This window comes from Acanthaster planci, linkage group LG01, assembly GCF_054643075.1.
Source record: "Acanthaster planci isolate LZ-2023a linkage group LG01, COTS_SCS, whole genome shotgun sequence".
Classification (NCBI taxonomy): domain Eukaryota; kingdom Metazoa; phylum Echinodermata; class Asteroidea; order Valvatida; family Acanthasteridae; genus Acanthaster; species Acanthaster planci.
This window is the reverse complement of record NC_141777.1, coordinates 23,094,762-23,113,247: the sequence shown is the minus strand read 5'-3', so window position 1 is coordinate 23,113,247 and position 18,486 is coordinate 23,094,762. Positions and strand designations below refer to the sequence as shown.

Sequence of the window (18,486 nt, the reverse complement as noted above, 5' to 3'; positions counted from 1 at the left end):
ATCAACCTTTACACAAATCAAAAGATGGGGGAGATTTTAATTTATCACTGGGCAACCAAAACCACCAAACAGCAACACACCATCCAGCTATATCACCTTACACTTTTCATGGGGTTGCATAAAGGTAAAATCAACATTGCCCCTCCTGTGGTCAGAACTGCAGGCTATAAATTCATCCTTGCACACCAGATCACTTTTTTAAAACTTGGATCAGGCCCTGCTCTGAAGCTGCATGACACTTTTCTGAATCTGGTTTGAGAACTGGTGACCAGTCACAAAAAGGGTTTGAGGTGGGAACTTTGGGCCAGACTCAGATTCACTGTTGGAAACTCCCTGCCCTGTGACTAAAATCCAAAACTTGTTTGGATCTACTGTATTCATTTTCACAGGTGGTCAAATGATTCCAAACCACAAGTGAAGACATTCATCCTGTATTTACAATTGGCTGTCAGAAAGTGTGGATGAAACAAAAAACAAGTGGGGGAAAATTCAGGGGAGCCAAGACAGGTGTGTCTAATGGACCAGCAAGGCGGGTACTACTGAAGAAGTCATCCATCAAATCAGACAGATGCAATCGGGGATATTTGTGACACTTCCCAGCAATCATTTACTTGACCCGATATACTGTGTTTTTCATTGGGTGATTTGACTGTCATAGATTACTGACCCACTGAGGTGGGTTTCCACAAAGGTACAACTCCCCATGGGCAGGGTGAAATACTGTTTGCTTGCATTCTAGTGGCATCACATGACTGGTGAGTACAACAAGTGGTTTTGGAAAACAGTCTTTAAATCTTACCAATGTAACACTTCACTTGTGTACAATCTAGCTGTTACTGGTGTGAACGCAATACTTTGAAAGTACAGTTTCAAAATGCATCTTTCAACAATATGGACACTCTCAAGAAAAATCGATTCAGTGACTTCAAAATTTAAGATGTTGTCGGTTCTCAAACAAAATTGTGGATGTGTAATCTGCATGTCACAGTTTATGGACAGAAAACAATTCAGAGTAACTTTCTTTCACTTGGAACAAAAAAGAAGACAAGTGAACAGTTAAATGAAGGATAACCTGCAGCTTTTGAAGAAAACAAGTCACTAAAGGTTAATGACCTGACACATGCAGTTAGTGCCTGCAATCCTCAGACTTGCCATTTTCAAGTAAACTGGGCATTTTTCATGCCCGGGCTTTGTGAGTAAACCCGTCATCCTTGATAAATGATTTTGTCCACGCTTGTTGCAGGTAGTGTAAATGGGTGGTTGACACCATTGAAGGGCCTCCTTTTTTTATTGAGTTGTAGTGGAAGGGAGGGTCAGTGGCACTGTGTTGGGGTGGTCAAACTCTGGGTCACAGGAGGTCACAAGGGAAGAAAACAGACTTCTGGACAAGAGGAAGGTTGTGGAAAAACTGTTTGTGGAGGATTTTCGAAGAAAAGACAAACTCCATTGTCTGTTGCTGAATTTGTGAGTTTTTCCAAATTCTACAGATGTCTATTGCCAACCCACAACATGATGACACCAAGGCCTACTGGTATCACAATGTCCAATTTTAGCACGGCTGATCTAAATAACAGGCTTGTTTTCACTGGGAAAACTCCCAGAAATTGCTTCCTTTGGGAAAAGGGATTACTAGATGCAAATTAGATCCAAACGAGACAGTCTGGAGAGTTTAATCCCGGATAGCTTCTACAAACCCCCCAGCTGGAAAATTTATGAGGCAGTGTCTGCCCCCCTAAAAATGATCCAAAAAAGAAAAAAGGCTTAACAAAACAACAACTGTCTTTATCAATTCAAACAAATCCAAGACTGGACCCAGACATCTTCCAAATCTCTGTGCAGTTGACTAGCTATCCTTGGTCGAGCTGTTGCAAAATATTCGGCATGAAGTTGCTTGAATATTGAGCTCTACAGTGCTCATGGGACATAAGATACATCTTTTATTTAAGGCTGGGATTTCCATTTAATATGAAAAACATTTAGAAAACTTTCCCATACTGTTTAATGTGTAAACGTCCCACTCTTACCATGGTGTCACTGAAAACTTTAAACACAACAAATTGTATACAATCTAAATAGTTGGCACAAAGTTCTGACGATTAATTCATGGTATTCCTTTGATATGACTAAACAGTAAAGTGTTCCAAAAATCATCATTTCCAATAAAATGAACGCCAGATTGTGTCAATCAAAATGTCAAACCTCTAAAGGGGTGGTTCTGTTTACTCATTTGGGAAAATCTTTTTTTTGTTTAAATGTCTCACCCTTTACTTTGCATTTAGTTCATCTTCCTTTTCAATTTCTGTATTGCACAGGGTTTCTGACTTAGGGATTTTGTGGTGGGAATGCTAATGTAAGATCTTTTGGCATATCTTCCTTCTTGGACTGCAGCTTTGATGCTGCAACTACATACACACTATACTTCACAATGGGTAGGTTTTTGCTAAAGTCATTTTGTGGTGATTACTGCACAAGTCTGTCAACAAGCAAGAGGTACATGTACATGTATGTACAGATCCTTCAAACAAGCTACATGTACATTTGAGTTCACATACTTGTGCAGAAAACCCTTGTACTGTCATGAGTGACATCATGCCATCACCCTGATTATGGGCCACACTGGGGAAAAGCCCTTCAATAAGACACGTTAACAACGAGTGTACCATTATTGGCTTTTTTCATAACAATAACATTATTGGCTTTTTTCACATCATTTGCAGGAGTAGAGGTCTGTTTCAAAGATATAGCATCAGTGTAAACTAATCTCATGTAGGCTTTAGACATTTGAAGGAATCCGATCCACTGTGTGATAAGCTTTATCAGTTTGTTGAACTGCAGGGATTAATTTTTGGTTTAAAGTGGGAAAAAAATGTCAAAAAAATTGTCACCCTGAAATGCAAAATCCCCAAAACACTTCGACCAGACAAACAGCCAAAGAATTAATCAGCTTCAGGACAGTGTCCTAGGCATGTGACAGGACTAATTATCAGGCAAATTGCAGACGAAGGAGCCATACCCGTTCCATAACCCTGATGCGATTATTCTGCCTGGCTGGTATAAAAGGACTATAAATTTGTTCATTATGTGCACCGGTTTTTATCTGCACTGTCTCAATCTAGCATGGTCCTTTCCTCCGTTTTTCCCTGTTTCAAGTCAGAGTTTGAGAGCAAACAGCTTATGCCTGCGGCCATGTTTAGTCCAGGCTCTTTGCCCAAGCATCTACATGTAAATATGCAATTAGGTACGTGTCAGGCTGTGCCATCTCATCAATGGGCACATGGTCAAAATCATTGACTAGTTTTTTCTCCTTCCAGTCCCTGAAAATCACATTCAAGTTATCGAAACACCAAGTAAAATATCAAACAAAATGTGGATTTTTCATGGCATACCAAGCAATAATGGTAAGTCAGAGTATTATTCAAAATCGGAGCAAGTTGGGTTCCACAATAATAACCTTTATGGAATCCACATGCATGCATATTTGGTTGGAAAAAACGCTGATCAGTGATATGAATTGTGGTGGGTACATGTTAAAAAACTTTGCCAAATCTCCTGCTCACATGGTGTGGTGGTACATTCTGCACTGACATTCCACATCTGACAACCAGTGCGTAACATGAAGGTTTCTCCCATGCCAAAGCAAACTTACAAAAATTACCCTACGGACAGGTTCAGTTGATGAGTGGAACTCCTTCACGGAATGACAACAGATGCTCAAGAATTGTTACATTTTTCAACATGTATTCCCCCCCATGCTGTGACTGAGCTTCCAAGTAGGTGAACTCCAAGTGCCATTCTCAAAGGCACAACACCTTTCCAATATGAGGCACTCATTCCAGCCTCGTCTCATAGTTGAACGGATTGATTGTCTTGTTTTGTTTCATCCCCTGGCTGTACTGTATGCTCCCAGAACCCTGAGCCACAGGAAACTGGCACAGGTAAAAAGGAAAGAACAAGATACTCAGGGGGGAATTTGTGAGCAGGCTCCTTTGTCACAAGACACCAGGGGCGAATGCTTGCTTCCTGTACAAGTCTGAAGGTGTCTGCATTCTGTCATGGATGTCACCTTCCTTTATGGCCAGCCATTTTGGGTGATGGGTTAGTCAGAGTGACTTGCTATTCCCAACTCACCTTGACAATTTTTTTCATTAGATAGGTCTATGCTATGGTACCTCTTGTTGATAAGGCACATTCTTGGGATTTCTTTCTTGTTTGGGTCTTCTGGAATACAGACTTGCCCATGCACACAGCAGGAACAAATGGTACATGTTTGCTATCAGCTGTCATTTGAGAGCTAACTGGAGAGAAAAACAAGAAATCAATTCAACTTCCCAATGGGTCACTTCCTACCAAATAGGCATGAACTCAGTGGAGAGATTTTCACAGAGGTTTAAGCAGCATTCCCATTGGCACAAACTGTCCCTTCATCCAAAGGCCCAGGCCTGTATATTAATCTCAAAGCAAAACAATGAGGGGCCATTTTAAATCAGAATTTATGGACATCCAATTGAATTGACTTTCCAGTTTGAAGTTTTTGCAGGAATTGCAGCAGTTCACCCCTGTATTGCCTGTGATATCACAGTCTCACATTTCAAGGCCGGTCTTTTCTTGAATCTTATTTGATGATATCGGCTAATGCAGGAACTATGCACAGCATACTGGACATACTCTCACCACTTTTTGGTATTTGTCTGACCAAAAGCAGATGTGGTCAGACAAACTGTCCCAAGGAAATATAAAGGTATATCGTAGAAGTCCCAAAAGAGAAATTCTGGGGTTTTTTCATCCTGTTTTTGTGCTTATATTAAAATAACATGCCTTCTTTTGTGACATTGGTACACACAGCGGTATACATATATATGGCCGTATCTGATATGGACTTCGTGAGCTTCTATTGTCAGCACTTCCCCGTGTTTTTTCAATGGCTGCAGACCTACATGTAGACCTTGCTCTGGATACTGCTAACTTCAGATGTGACTTATGTCTGATCAATTTGGCACAAGATTGATTGTGCTGGTACATTTTGTGGGACCACTTTTTGTGCCTGATTTTGCGCACTGTAAATACTCAGCAACATATCAGGCAGACTCCTGACAACAGTCTCAAGGCACCAGTAAAAAAAAAAGAAAAGCAAACTGATTGGAACTGAACTGGTTAAAAGTGTGATGGCACCTGTTGCTCTTGGGGCTCCAGGTGAAGAATTCCTGCACTGAAACCCAATCTGTGCTGTTATTATTAAACTGTGCGATTCTGAGTAGTAACCAGTCTGCAGCCGGTGGACTATTAGCTTGGCCATGTGGCTATTCAGGAAAACATGTAGAGCCTAAAATGTGAGCATTAATAGCAAGCTGATATTCTGATGAACTCTGGCAATGTTGCCCACCTCTAAGCCCTGGCTTGCATAAATACCTCACGCACACTGTACGTGCCCAATTCTCACATGAAACTGCATTCACCAATCTGTATCAACTTGTGAAGAATGAGGGGGTATACCGTAAAGGTACATGAGTATGTATCAACTCCAGTGCAGGCCCATAACACACACACAAAAAAACATTCTCGATCATCTCTCCAACCAGGACTATAAATGGGTCTCTGAGAGGGCAGAGACAGCTGCTGCATTTGATTTGGCATCTGTGTTCAAAATGGCAGCACTCAAAAAATTTCACCCCAGGAGCTGAGATGGTTTTTAGGAAAGTTCATGAGTATGGCAAGCAGGGACAGTACCGGTAGATTTGATATGCATCTCAAGCACCAGTCCCGGTATACGTACATGTACATGTGTATGAAAACTTTACAAATCAAATTTCCATATTTTTACCTCCAAGGGGTATCTAATTTACATGCATGCCCTGATTTGAAATCAAATACTAACATGGGCGAATTTTTTTCTCCTCGCAAAGCAGAGTTGCGAAAGTTGGGAAAGCAACGGCAACAGAAGGAAGCTGCAGTCTCACCAGCGCCATTTTTCATCCCAACATGCCAACAAACCACAACAGTCGCAAATTGCAAAAGCCAGCATGGACACATGCGTGAAACTAATTTACCAATCCTCCGGCCAATGATTAGTGCGCTTCCCAGAAGACCAAGACAAATGACGAGAGTTACCGGTACTAGCAAGTCATTCACCCCCATAATATCACATGCAAACATGGCCCATGGAATAAGGGGCTCTTTTTTCGGTGGGAGGAACATGAGTTCACAAATTGTCGGCACAACTGTCCTTGGCCATACATGTACTACCACATTGAAGTGATTAAAACAAGAAGTTTCTGATGACTTGCTGAATGAAGTCCAACCTCTTTCAGGGGTACTAGGCCTATCTAGAGCTTAACCACTTAACCACAGGAAACGAAGGTTTAGCAGGGATAATTAATGATAAAAAGCAGATTCATTATCAAGCCCTGCTGTGTAACTTAAAGTAACCACTACCCAATCCAGCATGTATGACCTAACTTTCTTTACCAGATGATTCAATTCCTCAGGTGCACTTCCTTCTTAAATTCTGGATTTTCTTTCCGAAAGGACAGCAGCGGGTGCATGAGGGGCAAAGGTCACGAGAGTGTATGTACTTCCCCTCCCCCTCCAATTAATATCTTAGGATGCAGGGAGGGAGGAAACCTCTTTCAAGTGGGTTATGTCACAACAGCATGATGAAAATGATGTGGGAAATATGCGCTTCCTTCAAATCAGGAAAAGTCACCATCAGCCTAAGCCTTGGTGTTCATGCATGAATGACTGGGTGGGGATTTTCAGGGCAGGCCTGACTAAGAAAGATGAAGAGAGAAAGAGAGAGAGAAAATGAGGCAGCCCATTTGGGGGTAGGGTTGTTACTACTGATGACAGCCCATTAAATTATCTAAATACAGAATCTCTTATGTTGGCTGTCCACGGCAAATAGGAAATGTGATACATATCCTATAGCTAATCCGCGGGTAAAAAGATTCTCTATTTTGAGACCACTACCAAAAATTCTAATAATCAATATAATCAGAGCATTCCAAATGTCAACTCATTCTTCAAAGTTCCGATCCTCACCACTCACAAAGAGAATCTCTACACAGTACTGTTGCCAAATTTCCTCAAGATACTTACTCAGGATTCAAATCCTCAGATCTTACAAAACTTGCAGTTCCAAAACCGATCAGCCCCACAACTAAAAAGTTTTCACTGTCCAGTCAAAGACAACTTTCAAGAGTGGTGATTAGAGTACCTTGGACAAAACTGTGTGACAGGACACAGATCAGTTTGTGGAACATCAAACTTTGACTAAAGCACTCAAAAAAATGGCAACCTCTTCCCCTCACCAAAAACAGAACCAGCAAAGAGCAAACAGAACAAAACAACAAAAATAAAAAAAGCAAATCAAATTCCCCACAGTTCACTTTTCCTCCTGTCAATCATTATTTAGAGGGTTATCTTCTTCCTCTTTGGACTTCAAACTGACTCATATTCCTCCCCCTAGAAACATCTGACTTCATTTTTCATTCCCTGCCGGGACTCCCTGTCGGAGAACATCCTGCTGCCTCATTTTGGACTTGGAAACTTCCAAACAAAGTTTAATTTGATTTCTATCAAGGTCTGTGTGATTTATCATTCTTGACAACTTCAGGATTAGCAATCTGTAGTTCTCCTCATCCCATATAACTACGTATCAAAACATTACTAATTGGCTTAAAGCTCTCCACAAAACTATCAGAGTTAATCAATTTTTCTAGTTCCAGATGCGGTGTTTCCCTCCACTATCATTACACATCCAGTGGACAGTTTGCAGACAGATAACATTGTTTTGGGTTCAATCAAAGGCCCAAACAAGGCAAATTTCAGAAGGAGTAGGGACTGGTGTCTTGCGCTATTTCAGCTTTTTGCTTTAAAATCGTAATTTGTTTTTATTGAAACTTTCAAGAAATATTGACTTCAGCTCAGTTAAATTTCAGCCATGTTTACCACAGAGTGAAATTCCTGCTTTAGCAGCAATACATCATGGGATAAAGTCACCATCTGTTTGTAAACATTGCCAAGTGGTAGTTGCTTTGTGCAACAGGGTTTTTTTAGTAAAGGAAACATTAAGATAGAGTTTTCATTTCTCCGGATAACCAGTTTGTACATGTATCAGAGGTGGTAGCACATCAAATCTGCAAGTCCAAGTCAACTCACAAGTCAATTTGGTCCAATCACAAGCAGGTCACAAGACTTTGTCGATATGTAAGTAAAAGTCAAGTCACAAGTCAATTTGGTCCAATCACAAGCAAGTCACAAGATTGTTTGTCTACCTGTACGTACAAGTCAAGTCGCGTGATGTGTGGATTTCGAGCCACAGCCAAGTGATTCAGACATGGTCTTGGGAAGACAAGACTGAAGTTGAAGTTGCGAGCTGAACGAAATCTTATGCAGATCATTTTAAGAACTCAAGACTTCAGTTGATAGGCCATTAAAAACGTTAATGGGTTGAGTAGTTTTCTGACTTGCATTGGTAACAAGTCATAATGTGCAAGTCCAAATCAAGTCTCATGTCTTTCAGGGGGCTTTCACACTGGCCGAATTCCCCGGGAATTGCGCGACGTAAACAACAGCAGCTTGTGCATGTGCGTGCACGGCACTGTGGGATTGGACTTCTGCCCATTATTCATTCGGGAACTTCTGGATGGGCGCCCTCAATTTACACATTTCCTGGGGATTTAATTCTTGGGGATTGGCTCTGCTGTGTGAAAGGGCCTTTTATTGTGAAACCTCAAGATTTCAAACTTTAATAACATTAATAAGAAGTATAAAGAAAGTACATGTCGGTAGCACATTGTATAACATACATTTACGCATGTCTGTAAGGTATATTCTCTCCATGCATTAAGGTACAAGACCAGTTTGAAGATTTACAGCATTGGACAATCAAGAGGACGGGATGGCTGTCAAGGACATACCCCGCAGCGGTGATGAAATGGGCTCCACCACGCCCCCGGGGCAGGAAGACTATCTTGGAGATGCTGCTGTCGTGGGGCTGTACTCCTGCCACGGCTTTGCCTGACAACTTGTCCCAGAAGAACAGTTTCCCACTCAGGGTGCCCCCAACGATCAGTTCTCCCTGAACCTGAGAAAATGTTGCACTTCATTTATCTCACAATGTATAATGCACAATTAGAATATACAGAAAGCTGAATCACTAGAAATCAACACTTGCAAACACACAGTGCAGGCTGTACATTCAAAATGGTATTAAGGTCACACTTTCTTTTGGTCAGATTACAAATGTCTTTTTTTTTCCCTTTACTACTTTTGGGCAAATAAAAAGGCCATCATGTACAAGCATGTGGGATGTTGTTACTGTTGGACACAAAAACAAAATGCTTGCTGCAAGCTATTAATTGCTTTCAAAACCCTGCCACAGCATTAGTAAGAAAGTGTCCAATGGTAGTGAGTTTATTCATTGGAAAAAATATGTACTGGTAAGCCTACCTTATTCATTCAGTGCCTTTTTAAACCGAACACAAGCATCAAAATCGTATTACACAAATCAATGGGCAATACGGTAATTTGGACTCAACACAAGTGGCAGTATCTTCTGATGCAAAACCTTTTGGAGAAAATGAAAGTGTCTGGGCCATGAAAACAAATCAGAAGGAAGGAACACTAGCCAAAGCTCAAGAACACTGTCAAACCACTGAAATATTGAATGAAAAACGCAAATAAGTAATGACCCAACTTACATCAAGCGAAGTCACTGCATCTAAGTAGTCAGATAGCTTGAGGACACATTCACCTGTAGAGATGCTTGCCATTCGAATGGTTCTAATAGGAGAAAAAACAACAAAATAGACTTTTGTGATGAAAATTAAATCAATTACACCAACACGAGTCGGATGTCAAAACAATATTCACACCTCTCTCCTTCCCTTATTGATTGATTGCTGTTTATATACGTATATAATAGAAATTGCTTCGGCTCTCGTGCATTAAAAGTACTAAAAGTTAAGAAATACATATTTATAACAATACAATAATTAAGCAATAAAAAGAATTAATTTCAATAGCACTCAAAACTAACAAAGCAACAAATTACTTGGTTTCATTCAGTCCCCTGACTGCAGTTGGGTAAAAGCTTCTTCTGAACCATTCTGTATTACACTTAATTACTCTGTAACGTTTCCCTGATCGTAACTACTCAAATAACTCATTAGCTGGGTGAAATTCATCATTAATAATACTGCTGGTCCTATTCTCCACTCTAGATTTGTAAATTTCAAATTATTGTCGGAGCACCACTGGGTTAAATGCTGAAATTGATTGCGATAATTATACTCATCATTACCTTTAATAAGTCCAACAATGGTTGTGTCATCAGCATATTATTGCCAGTGAAAGGGTTTACCAAAATTCGTGTTCAGCCCTGCTACAACACAGATTTGTTGACAGTGAGTCTCCCAGCGTATGTGTCACAGCAGTTTTGCACAAGCAAGACTCTAAGCACATTAAGTGGTACATGACACACTGCTAAGACTAGTACATGTACTGTACATGAAGTTACATTATACTAGAAAGGGGGGCATTTTAAGTCTTGCTTGTGCAAAACTGCTATGACACATACACTGGAAGACTCAATAATCTGTGTTGTAGCAGGGCTGAGCACAAATTTTGGCAAACCCTGTAACTAGCAATAATCCAAGCGGCCCTTGGAAACAGGTACGCAACTCAGACTTTGACAAAAAAATGAGCAAGTTCCAACCTTTACAAGACTTTGTACTGTGTTTTTCAATTATCAATGGTAAGAGTAATTTATTTAATTTAATTTATTTAATTTATTTCCTACTTTACACCTTACACTAAGGTTCCTATAATTTCAGTTTACAATGCTTTTGGTGAATTTCTGTCGGTATAGCTCCTTTTAGGAGCTGCTCATTAATAGAGACTCCCACAACATCTACAAACACTACACACAAGAAAATTGGTGCCTGTTACAGATTGTGATGCGCAAAGTGAAATGAATTCTTTATACAATGGTCAGCTGACAATCGTTGAAAAAATAACAAAATGTCTGTTTTGTCAACAACTACTGGGCGGAAATATTTGGCAGACTGATTGAGGCTGTTATGTACATGTACTTTCTTTCAAGTAAGATATTTCAGGATTATACAGTAGTCCAACTTGGGGGATTTTGCCAAAGGTGTACACTCCCTTTAAGGAGTTATTGCTTATTGAAATGCTGAAACTGAGCCTTTACCCCTCAAAACAAAGATTTACTGCCAACTCTTGTAGCCTGCACTAGATTCAAGATTGAAACTCTTACCACAAACGTTTATTCAAAGCACACCAAAAACAGAGTATGGTATGAACTTCTGTCAAACTTGAAAAAGTGAACTCTTGCCAGCATATAATTCACAGCTTGTTGGCTTGTTCCGATCTGATCTATGACATGTGGTTCTTGTTAATGAGTGCAGGTTGGTGGGGCTGGGGGGTGGGTTTGGGTGGTTTCCCACACACCTGCAAACCAGAGACAATGACAAGGATCCTCATCTGGTGAACCTTTCTCAGAATTTTCTATACAGAGTGGCAGCCCTAGAAAGGCAGGCTTACAAAGTCAGGAGTCACAAAAGGACTGAGAAAATTTATCCCTTCAGTATTAAACTCCATGACTGTGTCTGCCAAGAGGTGACAAGTTTCCACAAGAGGTCAACAACATCAAAAGGTGATGACACATTTGTGGGCTGCCAAAGTTTTCTCTGAATGCCAGCAATGACGTTTTGGGTTTAATCAGTAAAGCACACACATTGATCAATTAATTAATCAATTAATTTTCATGTGAAAGAAAAGGGAGTCCCCAACACGTTTGTCAAAGGTAGGTTATTTTGGGGAATGTTATTCAACGTTAGATAATGAACTCATCCGGGTAAAGCTGTAAACATTGGCATAAATCAAAGATCATCATGGATCTGCAAAGATCAGCAAGGATCAGCAAGGATCTGCAACAAAAAGATACATGCATTTTTTTTGTTGGTACCACACTCAAAGTTGCTACCCGCATTACCTAAGAGTCTAAAGTGGCCAGCACTACACAGGATATACTTGTACTGTTAATCATACACAAACTGCACCATCTGTCACAGGTCTCAAACTATTTGGGGAAAGGCACTTTTGAGATGACTACATTACGAAACATTCCAGTTACGTAAAAATTGAAGAAGGCAACTATACCTCAAATAGAATCCACAAATGTTCAGGATTGCCAAGGCTTTGGAATGGTATCAAGTAGATCTTCCCTTTCTTTCTTCAGAGACATGTCTGTCAGCATGTTTTGTATTTTCATATACCATACCGTCAACTTTGCCAATGCCCGTTTTTACTAATTCATGCAATTATTTCTTGTTTTATTTTCCTATTTGTGAAATAAATGCTCACAGCAGGAAAACACTTGTGCACAAGCAGGCATTTCAACTGGTCCTTTTTGCCTCATGGCTGTGGAATGATCTGGAAAACTTTCTACTAATCTTCAGTGATTCAACTTAAGATTGAGGGCAACACCCTGTATGACAGTATGCACTCTCCCACCTAGACTTCTAGAAAACTTTCCTCTTAGTCTTACAAGAAACCAATGATGATGGTTTAGTGGTTAGATTTTGATTCGGCTAGCTAGCAGGCAACTATGTAGGGGGAAGGGAGTGGGGAGATGTGAAGGCATTAGTGTTAGGCAAGAGCTGGATCACTCCCTCAAACCCCAGCATCCCTTTCAACAAATCTAGGCATCAGCCGGCAGCTCTATCCAAACCCCCACTGAGAGGACACATGAGACCGCAATCCTGGCTACTGGACTTTTCTGGGTGTGCTTGGTTGCATCTGTCACTGATTGGGGTGGGGGGGATAGCCAAACTACAAGGTGGGCTGGCCATAGAGATTAAGATGGATTGAGTCACTCTATCAAATAGTTTTTGCACTGTGGCCTGACAGTTTATTATACAACATTAACAGTGCACTTACATCTGATGAGGTTTCTTGTAGTTGAAACTGCTCTCACTGGGAGAATCCAGACTTGGTCAGTTTCCCACACACTTAGATACCACCTACATGTACATGTACTTTTCCCATAATCCTTTAGTGTTCCTGTCACTCTGCATTTAAAGTGTTGGAACAAAGGAGCCTGTGTTTAAAGTGTTGGAACAAATGAGCCGGTGTTTTGCCCCCAAATTTTGCTTTCCCACCCTGGTATTGAAAAGCAGTGTGGCATCACCCCACCCCATTCCCCAATGCAATGTCATGCACTCTACACATTCTGTTTATGTGGCCCCCTCATTTTTCTGTTTTCACCTTGATGCACTGTAAACAAATCATGGCATTACATTTGTTGTGGTTAATTTCCACGAACACAAAAAATACTTCAAATTCCTTTTTACACAGGCTGCCGTGGCAAGTCTGATTCTGCAATGTGTGCTACATTTGTGGCGGACTTTAACAAGGAAGACAAAAAATGCTACAGTAGTTTTACTGAGTGGTGCTCCTTAAGCTATGACCTGTGTCCTGTCAGTGCCGTTTCAATAGTAACTCTACTGTGGTAAATATCATCATTCAAACAGCGAGGGCACTTCTGCACGGATAGATGCACATTCTGAGAGAGATACCTGTAATTTCCTCATTACTTGCAAATACAATTATATCACACTTTTTTAGACTCTGTGTGACAAAAAATGCCCAAATACTAAACTGAAAGTTGTGTTCAATGACTGCATGACTGCACTTTTGTCAGTGCGTTCTATTTGGTATTTCACAATCTGTTTGGTAACTTTCTGAAGAGGAGCTATGGTTGGTATGAACTGGGCACACGTGCATATTCTGGTATCTCACCTGTATATCAATTCTAAAAACAATGTGGAACCTCATTTGTTAATCATAAGGAGGTTCAGAGCTGCAAAAGGCATTCTAGTCCTGGTGGTCACATTACTTCTGGCCACTATGGACAAGAAAACAAGCTCAACTCATTTTCAGCGTCAGCACTCGTGTAAAAGAGGAAATGATGCAAATTAAATTGGTATCATTCCCTTTTCTGAAATGATCTCCTTCCACTTGTTGGTGCATCAAGGCTTCCAACGCACATCATGCATGGAAGACAGACATGTCCTGTACATGAACAGACACAAGAACAGCAAAATGCGTGGAACAAATAGACTGGTAAATTTCTAGGTATGATGTCACCCCTACATTTAATTGGTAGGGCCTGAAATTTGACACGCCTAGTGAGATATACAAAGTGTGGCATGCCAAGGGCCTGAGTGCCCGCTACCTACCTGGTGGGGTCACAGGCTCCTCCATGACTGCCGTGGCAATCAAGCCTCAATGCCAGCACCAGGCCAGCCTCACGTTATATGTCATTACCAGCACACGCCAGCTGAAATTCACACCTGGTACACATGGAGGTAAACCCTAGCCCCAAAACCGCACTTTGATTTACCACCACATAAATCAACTGCGCAGGCAATCCTTCTCTGTCTTGGGGGTTTTGCGACCCAGTACTGCCTTGTGTCAGGGGTTTAAGTTGACTTAGGGTTCTCTTCTGGGGGGGGGAGGGAGGAGAAAAAGGGGTAAGTATTTTCCAGTAAATACTTTGTTATTCTGGGGGACTGGATGGGCTTTGGAAGGTCACCTCAGGTGATTAGCCTCTGGGAGTAGTTGAGATGTTTCCCCCCTCAATTTTACCAACGATTTCTAGGCCACAGCCGGTCAGCATCAAAGCCCAAACCCCAGACTGCCAGGAATGCATATAATGTTACTGAAAGATAAATTGCGTTAATAGCCACCAATATGTTTTTGTCCTTGGGGTTTCTTTTTGTTAGTGGGAAAGCTGGAATTTTTGAAGGAATGATGGCTCTATCTGCTCAGTATCACTCATTCACGTGATCTAAGCCAATTGACCCAGTATCAGATCAGAAGGGGTACTTCCTCTCACTCATTAGCAGTAACCTGACCCTATTATTACTTCCTACCACTGAAAACAATCGGCTGCTGACCATGGACAGAACAGATAGATGGGCCTCTCCAAAGAATCATTCTGACAGAAATGATGGGTGGATAGGATTAGGAAGCACTGATAAAAATAGCCAACACCTGACCTGAGCAATGTTGGTTTATAAACGGATTGGGAATTCTTGAGGCAGTTTCTGAGGCCTAATGAGAATTTCCTTGAAAAAAGGAAGGCTCTCCTCTGACTCTTTCTGCAGATTTAAATTTTAATCCCGCCATAAACAGCAAAATCTTTGAAGAAACACTTTCAATGGGGCATTGCTCGAATATCGCCACAACAAATGTTTGAAAATATGGCTTTCTAATAATTCTTTTAACAACGTATGGTTCCAATAAAAAACACTGGTCTCCTGTTATCCATTTTTGACCAGGAATATGCCCAGCCACTTGCAGTACTGATTAGTGTTCTTGTCACATCCTCCATTTCACAGCTGTAACAGGTTGGACTTCAATGCTTTCTAGGAAAATAATAGCACAAGGTCAGGTTCTGATCCAGTTTTTAATTCTTGACCAACAGAGGGCAGCAGTCACATTTTCCAGACACACAAACTGAACTTGGAGTGTGCGCCTGCTCCTGTCACATACAAACTGTCCTGCCCCAAGCACGTTGGCTGCCATGAGTGCTTTTATGAGCTTCAACAGAACATACTCTTTCTTAGATGTCAATTGATTTTCCTTCCTCACATTCCCTCTGGGGCTCCGACTATTTTTTACTAGTTGCTTTTCATTGCTTCGGTTTATGGCTGTATGTTATACTGAAAAAAATTTAATTAAAAAAAAGGACACCAATAAAATAATGTACATGTAGTAAGTTATGAAAATTATGGCCAGAAAATATACATGTACATTTACATGTACCAAACTACTGCACTAAGAGAGAGAAAGAAAAATCCTACAACAAAACGGTTCTTCTTCACCGCTTTGACAATGTTTGCAAAGTCAAAGCAACGCTGTCAATTGGACCCTTTTTGAAAACCATTACACTTCTGCTTCACACATGTATTTTGAAATCATGAGAACAAATTTATGGAGGATGGAATGTTTCCCTGAACCTGCAACCACAGTACCCACATGAAAGTTTCTGAGTGCCAGGTTGGGATGGCACATTGTGATTGGATGCCCAATGTGACATCATACACAGACGGCATGATGCTGCATCAGTTGATGACTCGCACACAAGGTGCATGTAATTATCGCTTGTCCACAATCCTTACCATTTTCACACTTAAAGAATCCATACAATAAACTTTTCTTAGAGTTACTTTTTGGGCATGATTAAACTCTTCTTCAGCGTACGAAATCTGCACTTCAAAAATTTAAAACTGACTAAGCTTTTCCAGAAGAGTGAGTGCTCAGTAGTGAGATATAAACCAGGAAGACACTGTTCAGTTTTCGTGTTTTAATGTTCAAATTCTGAACCCCAACTTTGCTCTTGAAAATTTGAGAAAAAGGTTGCTCGCTGGCTTATTGCCATTACTTATCAAGAATAAATTGCCAAGGAACATGGAAATCTTTGATAATGAAGTATAAAAAATCTACCAGTATTTTCCGCACAAATTAATGCAACACTGAGGTTCAGTGCATTGGATTAGATCACAGCTTTGCTTATGAATATGCAAATTCATATTAGCATAAAAACCAAAAAAGCACCAAAATACAGATAAATATAGCAAAACAATAACTGAAAATAGAGGTTAAACCTTGCTAGTTTCTCAGAGGCTGCTCTTTGTAATTTTAATATTGTAACAGTGAATGCATGAAATGTTTATTCGAGCATATCCAAGAGGAAGAAAGAAATACCCTCTAACGTGATGTCATATGCATAATTTAAGTCTATAAGGTTAGTTGAAACATGAAGGTGCTATTTCAAGGATGTTAGCAAAATATTTCAATTACATGGTCCCAAGGATGTGGATCAGCTCATACCAAGGGTGCAAGTCTGGAACCTGGCATGAGCGCAAACAAACTGGAAGGGTGACTACACCTCCTGTAACAAGAGTGGGCCTCTCTCAGACAGACAGCATCTGAGATGACACTGACTACATCAGAACACAATGCCTATAACCTAGGGCTCTATCCCAGACTCCTGCGGTTATCATACCTGTAGATGTCAGCCAACCCCGTTTCATGACTCAGCCACAATCACCCACAGGGTTACACTAAACACCTGGCTGCTGGACACTCACTGACATACACACACCATTATTCCCTGTCAAGTTTTAACTGTTTAAGGAATACCATACTTCCTGGGGAGTCTATGATATCGGCAAGAGCGGTCAAATCCTATTCCACCAACATTCTGCATTCTGTATAAAATGTCTACAGCTTTCAATTCGAGCTCTCATATCTATTAAATTGTTAAAACAAACCATGAAATTGCAATTAATAGGAAGCCTACACTGCAGGTATAGGAAAATACATTTATGGAACAAAGTGAGACTACCCTGGTATTTGGTGTAAAGATGATATGGCGAGTATGGTATCCTCGACAAAAGTTCCAATTAGTAAGAAACCATGCAGGACAAATCGATGCCAGTGGAATGCACATCTCGATCCTTTCTTCGGGTGGGGCATAATTGTGGTTAAGATTTATTTGGGAAAGAAACAAGAAAAGAGTAGAGAAATGACATGCCTACCTGTCAGCCGATCCACTTGTCACAAACCGGCCATCAAACACCAGACATGTCACACTATCCCTGTGATGTCTCAGGACTTGCAGACAACGGTAGTCGTCCATCGACCACACCCGGATTGTGCTGTCATGCGATCCGGTCACCCTGGTGAAGGGAATGACAGAAATGGGCAGGTGGGAGGGGGGTTTAGACTCTGGCTGGAGGATGAAGCGGTCCCCATCAAAGCTTCAGGTGGTACAGGCTTGTTTGCTTTAGAGTAGTGTCAGTGTGACACTGGATGCCGAGGAGTCTGGGTACTGTTACATTCCTCTATGTAATCATGTCTCAGATTGGGAGGAAGGAGCATTCCAACGTGTTAATTGTGGCTTGGCACACCTGAATGACTCATCCCTTGGAGAACATGATACAGCCAAGACAAAGTGTTTGGCATAACATTCATTTCTGGGAATATATGTCACATTCACACCTGAGAAAAACTCTTGACGTGCTTAACATGGTCAACTTGTACCCAGCTTTAAATGAAAAGCACTTTGATCAGGTTTTCTAATTACACATCTTTTGGTGGTCTGCTGTGCTCAGGTAGATTCTGTGGCATAACAGCAAAGTGGGGGGAGGGGTAGACACACGCCCCTTGCACATTTATCTGTGCTCCAACCGCCAACCCAAGCTTGAAATGAACAAAACGTACATGTACATGCAAGCAAAACGTCCATGTGCTTCTGATGCCCCCTTGAAAACGTGTGCTCATTCGCGGGTGCTCCCTCACAGATTCAGCCCAGGTCGTATGTACACAGATGTACAAGATGTAACTACTTGTACATTGTGCATCTACATGTATATTTGATTTGAATTAGTTTTT

General features: G+C 40.9%; 1 protein-coding gene across 4 annotated transcripts in view; it reads right to left on the bottom strand.

The window, feature by feature from the left end:
- Positions 1 to 18,486, bottom strand: part of LOC110978414 (uncharacterized) — a 45,668-nt gene that overhangs the window by 10,492 nt on the left and 16,690 nt on the right. For 3 of the 4 annotated variants that reach the window (XM_022233402.2, XM_022233404.2, XM_022233403.2), the window contains 3 exons: positions 17,631 to 17,771; positions 9,699 to 9,780; positions 8,916 to 9,082 (listed from right to left, as the gene is read on the bottom strand). In XM_022233402.2, the coding sequence (XP_022089094.2) occupies positions 8,916 to 9,082; positions 9,699 to 9,780; positions 17,631 to 17,771 (390 nt within the window). Of the gene's footprint in view, positions 1 to 8,915; positions 9,083 to 9,698; positions 9,781 to 14,329; positions 14,528 to 17,630; positions 17,772 to 18,486 lie in introns of those variants that run through there. The other variant, XM_087140257.1, reaches the window with a different exon arrangement.